The sequence below is a fragment of the Microtus oregoni genome, unplaced genomic scaffold, assembly GCF_018167655.1.
Source record: "Microtus oregoni isolate MIOR12 unplaced genomic scaffold, Mior012 000113F_ref0000058, whole genome shotgun sequence".
Taxonomy (NCBI): Eukaryota; Metazoa; Chordata; class Mammalia; order Rodentia; family Cricetidae; genus Microtus; species Microtus oregoni.
This window is the reverse complement of record NW_024544742.1, coordinates 1,253,001-1,261,674: the sequence shown is the minus strand read 5'-3', so window position 1 is coordinate 1,261,674 and position 8,674 is coordinate 1,253,001. Positions and strand designations below refer to the sequence as shown.

Below are 8,674 nucleotides of genomic sequence, written 5' to 3'. Positions count from 1 at the left end.
CCCTTATGTTCTAGTCCAGGCATTTTTGACATCTTGAAACTGTTGCAAGAGTATCTCATGTTCCACCTAAATGATTTGGAGTGTTATTTAGGCTGAGTTTTATCTTCCATCCATGAGTTCATTGACTTTCCTTGGGCGTAATTCCCGGGACACTGAGCCTAACTCCTGGTGGATTCCTCTAGTTACTTCTCCTTGCTGAGACAGCTTACACTCTCAGTACTACTATGACAGTATTTCTGTAGCAAACATTCTTCTCAAGATGAGAAGAAATTTCAATATTACAATCCATTTGTTTTTATTGTGATTTAAACACACACACGCACACACACACACACACACACAAGTTAATGCACATACACTGATGATATTAATTGAGTAGGCCATTCTGGGGTTGTCAAGATCATTATCTCTCGAGGGGTTCTTAGAGGCATGGGGTGACCCCCTAGAGGAACTTGGGCAGGTGAGGAGAGGTTGACTGCACTGTGCCATGTCTATAGTCACAATGGGTGCCTTATCCTATAGTCAGACTGATGACTATCTTGAATATCACCATGGAACTTTTGTATGGCCAAGATGGAGATCAAGTCAGGGTAAAAATCAGAAAACTAGATGGAGCTTCCAAGCTCCAGTTGAATAGCCGACTGATGGAGAATAAGAGCAAGGATGTCAGGAATAAAATGGCTTGGTCCACACACTGAGACACTGTGCCTGAACAAAGGGGGTTTCAACTAAACCATTGGCCTGGGAATGAAAGAACATGGAATCAAAGTGGAAGCTCTGAATGTGGCTGACAATTGGACCAGACTGAGAAGCCAATGATAATGGCACTGAAATTTGTCTGCACTTCATATACAGGCATTTTTGTGATCATATTCTATGTGGATGCTTGCCTTCCTAAATCTCGATGGATGCAGGGTAGGCTTGGACTTCAAACAGGTCAAGGTACCCCGCCCTCAATTTAAATTGGAGTAGGAGTGGAGAGGTTTGGTGGGGGAGTGAGAAGAAAGTGGGAGGAGGAGACGAAGTGGAAATTTTGATATTCATTATTATGAAGTAATATAAAAATCAATAGTAGATAACCAATAAAGAGATTGGAGCTAGAAAAAAAAAACATTCATGTGAGTTGTTGACTCAGACACCAAAGACTTTTTTACAGAAAAGGCACAAAAAGAGATTGGGTTACCTGGCAAAATATGACTCATGTATTTGGGAAGATGAGTGAGGTTTTATTTTGGGTCTCCAGGGGGCTGTGTGAGCAACATTATAGGACATGTATGCTGGATATTTCTGTGGGTTAGTAGGGAAGAAAACTGCCTATGAGGGGTTTAATGACCTAAGTAGAGTCTTGATGATGTCACAAAGCTTTGGTTGGGGGTGGCAACACTGTTCCACATGAAGCACTAGTCTTCTGTGAAGGTGGGCTGACTATCTTCACGGTGGCTGAGGAGGTGAGTTCAGCTCTTGGGCTCCACAACTGTTCAACAGGATTAGGCAGCTGAACATTTCCAGAAGATGGAATCTGGAGAGCCAAGACATTTTCTTTTGGTAAATATGTTTAGGAAGAAAGAGGGACCTCTGTAGTCCCTGAGAGGTTTCCTTCAAATCTCCTGTGAGTCTAAAATTTATGTTGTTAACAGCTTCTATATTTGATAGCTGTGGGGACAGTGAATGCCAGGTATTCTTCCCACTTTATCTTTGCTATCAATGTCCAATTCATCAGTTCACGAAAGGGGCGAAGATCCTCTTTGTCCATATGTGTTTTAAAAGATATTAATTATTTCTAAATGGTGCTGTTGCCCAGATTAATGAGTCTTTATTTTTGCAGTTTGTCTCACAAAACTCACTTCTCTAGTGAAGACATGGAATGGCTTTATGTAATAAACCTGGGTCTGGATCAGGAGACACAATACATAGAACCAGTGGACTGGAGTGCCATGACCTTGGGCAGGTGGTTTTGGATCAACCACCTAACCAACAGCTTGAGTGGGAAGGAGAGAAGTGGCTGTCCTTCGAATTCTTTGCCATCTGTTCAGATTTTTCTTTCTCACTTTGGGCATAGGCATCCAGTCTCCTCTCATTGACACAGTCAGTCCGGAATTAGGTTTCTCAGTAGAGGTCCATTGCCTTTGGGCAGCAGGAATATGTCTCTGATACACATATACTGAGCTGTAGACAATAGTTTGATAATTTTCCTATGAATTTCTTAAGACCAAATTACATTTAGGCAGCCCAAATCTATTCAGCACTGCCTTTATCACCTTCCCCAAAGATCTTCCAGAAAAGAATCTTGACATCGCATCCTCCCCTTCTTAACCTTGCAGGCACTTATGGTGTAGGAAACCACTTTGTGTCTGATTGAAACTGAAGACTTCTTCCAATGCAGAGATTGGCAGCTATGAAGCCCAAGCACAGAAAGAGAGCCAAGAGACAGTGGAACAGGAGTGTTGTGGCCTATCTCAGTAAATCTACCACCATGATAAAGATGCCTCTTAGTATGAGATGCATGCCACCTCTCCAGAAGAAGAATGGGCCAACTCTCCAGAAGCAAAAACTGAGTAAGCCTTTTGAGGCCCTGGAGAATATTGTTGGCCGCCGAATTTCTCATGGCTGGAAGGAAGCCAATGAACCAGTCACCCAGTGGAAAGCCATCATTCTAGATCAACTGCCAACATATCCCTCTCTCTATTTGTTGAAATATGATGGGATTGATTGTGTCTATGGCTTGGAGCTTCACAGCGATGAAAGGATTTTAAACCTTAAGATCCTGCCTAATAATGTGCCATTTCCTCTGGTGACAGACACTCATCTGTCAAACACCATAGTTGGCAGAGCAGTGAAACATACATTTACGGGCACAAATGGCTCTAAGGAAGACTGGAATGGGATGGTCCTAGAGGAGGTGCCAATCATGAAGACCTGGTTCTATATTACCTACAAGAAAGATCCGGTCTTGTATATTTACCACCTCCTGGATGACTACCTTGAAGGCAACCTCCACATCATGCCAGGCTCTAAGGAGGAGTGCAGTGTCATGGTCCCAGATGAGGTGCAGACCAGGATGACCTGTTTCTACATTGTCAAGGAGAATGATCCAGTCCTGTACCTTTACCACCATCTTGATGACTCCATTGAAGGCAACGTCCACATCATGCCTGAATGTCCTCCAGTAGAGGTGACTTTGGCATTAGGCAGGGATTCCTTGGCAGGCAAAGGTGTGCAGTACAACAAAAAAGATGGAACCCAAGAGATAGGTAAAATTATTTGCCAAGTTCCCACCAAACCTTCTGTGTATTTCATCAAGTTTAATAATGACTTCCATATCTATGTCTACGATTTGGTGAAGATTTGTTAAAGTGAAATTCTCAAAATTTGAGGGGCACACTTACAACTGTGTTTGGGGAATGTGTTTTTTTCAGAGATACCGCAGGTCTTCTATTAATCCTGGTATTATTTTCCAATGGAATATTCTTGCTCGAAAAATAAAAATTTGTGAACATGTTTTGTTCTTTGGTGAATGATGGATTATTTTTGGTGGATGGGACATCACAGAAATACATGCCTCAAAACAAAGCAGGATTTATGGTCTTTCCCCATGGAGAGGATGGACTGGGAATGCTTGGTGTGGTAAAGGACAAGATGGCAGTCTAGGGAGTAGTGGAGAGGGGACAAAAGTTGTAGGATCTCGGGACGGGATAAAGCTTGAGGGAAAAACATGTCAACTGGAAAGATGTGACAGATATCAGAGTGAGGTATTGGGACTTAAGAGGATAAAGAGTAGATTAATCAGGAAGGGACACAAATGTATACTCAAAATCAGAGGAAATTAGGTTTCATTTGGTGAATAGTTTAATTCGTACTGGCTGTAAGTCACTGGATGTTTGAACTCCACTGGAGCATGTTGAGTGACCAGGAGCCTCCTGCTTAGAGAAAAGTGTCTCCGCCCAGTTGCTCTTCTGCAGTGGGATGGACGTCACGCTATCTACTTCCTTTTGTCAGAATTCTGTCTGCCACCTACTTTGTCATGCCTGGATTCGGTATTCCTTGAACTCTCATTGGTCCTTTGCATGCCATCCAACCCTTATGAGTTCATTTAAATAATTGCCCTGTCATATCTGGAAAACAGTGTTCCCTTTCATTGATCATGTTCTGTAGGACTTGGGCTATAAATCTCATCGACAGACGCATCCACACACAGGATAAACATGTACACATTGATGCCCACTAATGTGTGACATGCACACATATGATGAATGCACCGATCTCCATCAAATCAGTAAACGAGGGAATCCCTGATGCTAGGTGGAGTGTGGCAAAGACCCCACAAACCCATCAGACCCCCAAATACCAGTATGGTATTGATGTCTGACTCCCATCATGTAAGGATCCTGCCATCCTGTAACGGGGCGATTTTTGCTTCCTTGATCTTCACAAACTTGGTTAAAATGTTAGAGTTGTCAAACTGCCAGTTAGGGTCCAGCATGTAGATCAGCTGTCTCAGGTCAGGTGATTTGGCTACAATTTGGGTGATAACTTATACCAGGGAATTCTGGTACACCCTCACCTCTTCTTCTCCCAGTCCTCATCATCACTCTTGTGGCTGGGCTTGGAGCACAAAGAAGGCAAAATGGAAAAATCCTCCTCCTCAGTTTCAAAACAATGTCCATCTTTCATATGACCTGACTCTCACAGGGAATGCAGCACATTTTATCCTTCTAGGTCTCCTCATTCTTTGGTTCACTCATTTTTCCAATGAATGATTGAATTCATCGATTCTTCCATCTCTCCCTCTCTCTCTCTCTCTCTCTCTCTCTCTCTCTCTCTCTCTCTCTCTCTCTCTCTCCTTACTTCCCTTCTTCAATTATCCCCTTTATAGTAGTAATTTGAGCAGCGGGGCTGCAACCCCTGCACCATGGCCGCCTACCTAGCTTATGCCCCTAAATAAGAACACACAAACTGTATTCTTTTAAACACTTCCTGGCCCAGTATTTTCAGCCTCTTAACCCATTTCTAATAATGTATGTTGCAGCATGAGGTGCGCTTACCAGGAAAGATTCAGCATGTCTGACCTGGTGGCTGGCTGCATTGCCATCTGCCTCAGGGAGCAGAGCTCCCGTGTCTGCCCCGGAGAGGGGTGCATGGCATCTCTGAGCTCACTTCCTCTTTCTAGCAGCATTCTGTTCTCTTTACTCCTCCCACCTATGTTCTAACCTATCAAGGGAAGCAGATTCTTTATTTAATTAAGCAATGACCTTCTTCCATCACTTTATCCTTTCAACAGCTTGCCCAAATAAATCTTCCACGTCTCTTCTGTTGTATAATCTTTCATTTGTAAAGAACTTGCCCTCTTAGGGAAGGATTTTTCTGACATCTCTGTGGACGGAGGTCATATGAGGAAAGTCGTGATCCGTAATACCATATTGGGATAGCGGCAGTCCACAGACTCTCACCCTCTCTGAAAACAAAATAAGAACCTCCTTTCCAAAGCATCATGTCCTTAGATCCAAATTTTAAAGTCAAGGCACTTTCAAAATATCTATGTGGGATTAGTTCAGCAGCATTTATAAACAAATATCTTTTAGCAGCTATTGCTCCTTCCTCAGCATTCAAATGATTCAAACATAGCACAATAGCATACAGTATCAAAATTCTCTGTGTATTTTCCATCTTTGTTAGCTTCAATTTAAGCTCTAATTTATTTTTCCTTTTTATATTTTGCCTTTTGAGACAGGTTCTCTGTATCTTTGACCTGGAATAACTCTGTAGAACAGGCTGTCCTTGAAGTTTCAGAGATCCACATGTCTCTGCCTCCCAGCATTGGGATCAAAGGTGTATGGTACTACACCTGAATTCACAGAGACCTGTTTGTCTCTGCCTTCTCGGCACTGGGATTAAAGGTATGTGCTACCACACCTTGATGTTACAGAGGTCAATCTCTCTCTGCCTCCCAAGTGTTGGGATTAAAGGTGTGTACTACTGCAACCAACAACTTTCTTCATTTTATTTTAACTTTAAGAACTTCAACTTTTAGCCTGCACATATTTTTAACACACTGTAAATCATTTAAACATTTTCTTTGTCTTTGAATCTCTCTTTACTCAATATCTCTCTTTGTTTTTTTGACCACATGAATCCTTAATTTACACAGCAATCTCAATATGACGAAAAGGTGGCTTTGCCAGCTAGATGTAGCCTATTCCTTAGCTTTCTGCCATTCCAACCTTATGGCTGAGGTACCGGCCAGAGCCGCATTCAGTGCCACAAGTCTACAGTGTTTCAAGGTCCTTGCCATCAAACAAGCTGCAAAAGACAACACTCAAGCCCTCTCTTTGTAGCTGGCCCTCCTGACTCAAACAGTCAGAGTTTGTTCTGGCAGGATGGCCCAGAATTCCGGCATTTTAAAACGTCACAGTTTTTTTTTCCTGCTACTGCTGAAAACAAACAAGCATTCAGCTGGCTTTTATCAACACCATTTAAATGTTTCGTGGCAGGACCTCTTAACAGCAGCAGGGTTTTGCAGCTGAAGGTGAGTCAGGAATGTTCTCTTAAATGAGTGTGCTTGCTTGCTACTAGCAAGTAGTGCAGACCAGAGATATAGCTGCTAAAAAGAAAACATGCTTTACTCGTTCCCGGGCTTTCTCAGGCTTTCAGTGGATTCAGTTTTCCACATGTCTGAGTGCCATTCTGTAGTAATTTGAGCAGTGGAGCTGTGTAACCAGCACCAGGGCAGCCTCGCTAGCTAATGTCCAGAAATAATTACACACAAACGATTCTTTTAAACACTGCCTGGCCCATTAGTTTAGCCTATTAACCCATTTCTAATAATCTATGTAGCATCACGAGTGTGCTCACCAAGAAAGATTCAACAGGTCTATCCTGGTTAGTGGCTGCATTGCCCTCTGCCTCAGAGAGGAGAGCTATCACGTCTTCCCACGAGAGTGGATCATGGTGTCTCTGAGCACACTGCTTCTTGCTCCCAGCATTCTGTTCTCTTTCTCCCCCACCTGTGTTCTAAATTAACAGGGGAAGCAGTTTCTTTATTTAATTAAGCAATGAATTACTACCATCACTTTATCCTTTCAAGAGCTTGCCCTAATAAATCTTCCATGTCTCTTCTGCTGTATAATCTTTCATTTGAAAAGAACTTGCCTTTTCAGGGGAGGATTTTTTTGACATCTCTGTGGATGGAGATCATATGAAGAGGATCAGATGAGCATCCATGACAACTGTTTTGCTGTAGAGTTAGGTGGACCAGAGATTGATTGCTGACAATCCTGTGCTATGCGTCAGATGCCCATGAACTCTGCCCCTGTTGTCAGACAGGCAGACATCAAGGTGGTCACACATACTTAACTCATTCAGTGTTCACAGACATTTATATTGAGTTTTAATCTTGTCCTAAACTAATAAAAAAAAAACAAGAATAGGAGAAGAGAGGAGCTTGAAGTAGGGCCTCCAAAAGGGTCATTTGCAAAGGTAAGGTTACCTGCCTCCATATATGCTGTCTCCTTTCCTTAGTTAAATCCATCCTTCCATAGAGCATCTAAAGGCAAACAAATGTCTAGCCAACAGCTAAGCATAGGTTTGAACGCAACAGCCTTTGATCTGAAATAAGTGCTGTCCCTTTAATGTCTCTAACAACACAGAAATGTTTGTAAGAATGGCCCAACCACACTTTTAAGCAATTCTGGGACCCCAAAGATGCAGCAAGTTATGTTTATTGGTAATAAACATGGTTCTTATGGGACAAAAGAATGTAGCATTAAAAAGCAGATCGGTGTACTCACGATGATTCATGTGATATGGCACACACAGGATTCTGGTTCTGAATACTTCATGCTCAGTGGGTTTTGGAGATTGTGGTGACCCTGAACCTAGCTGGAGGCTTTGGGGCCTGAAAGGACAAGCCTTGGTATTTGAGGACATCCTTGTACTTGGCCCCCACTGTTTACTGATTTCCTTACAGAGAATGAGCAGCCATCTACTCCTGCTGCCATGCCTTCCCCACATGAACAAAGAGAACACCCTCCAACCCAGGTGGCTTGCGTCACATATGAAGGCATAAGTCACAAACAATCTCCCACACGTGTTTAAAATTATGATTAATATAATGATTATTTCTTTAAAGGGGAAAAACTTACAGATGACCATCCCTGACAAAAGCCCTCCACGGGATGAGGAAAGGAGCCTAGTAGCTGGAAGGGAAACTGGAAGCAAGAGATCAATCTGATGGTAAATGTTGCTTTTTGAAAGAGAGAGAGACCACACCACAATGGGATGGTATCTCAGTGGCTATTAGCTGTAGGAGCGGAGGAGGTCGTGCAAAACACTTATTTGGCTATAACAAAAAAAAATGTTAGTAGTATGTGAGAAAAAAAAACAATTTTTGTTTATTTATTTCAGTCCTTCCAAATACATCACAGAGATAGAATCTCTTCATGCATGAGAGTCACCGATGTTTTCCCTTTAAGAAAAACCCCACAAAACTCCCAATAACATCATCAGCATTCAACAACATGTCTATGATTGCTTTGCCTTGCCTTTGCTTGTCAGTAAATGATGCTGCTAGTTAATCTGTGCAAGCAATGCAAATTTCCCTGTAACTAAATAGACAAAATTGACAGGTTATCTTAAACACATCAGGGAGTCACACTACGATGGATTGGGTTAATCATCA

General features: G+C 42.4%; 1 protein-coding gene across 1 annotated transcript; it reads left to right on the top strand.

Moving 5' to 3' along the window:
* Positions 1 to 2,539: 2,539 nt before the first annotated feature.
* Positions 2,540 to 3,334, top strand: LOC121443865 (spindlin-2-like; the record flags this gene model as incomplete). Its single annotated transcript, XM_041645616.1, has 2 exons — positions 2,540 to 2,987; positions 3,135 to 3,334. Coding segments are annotated over 2 exons (648 nt in total), but the record flags the coding sequence as incomplete, so codon positions are not given.
* Positions 3,335 to 8,674: the final 5,340 nt, after the last annotated feature.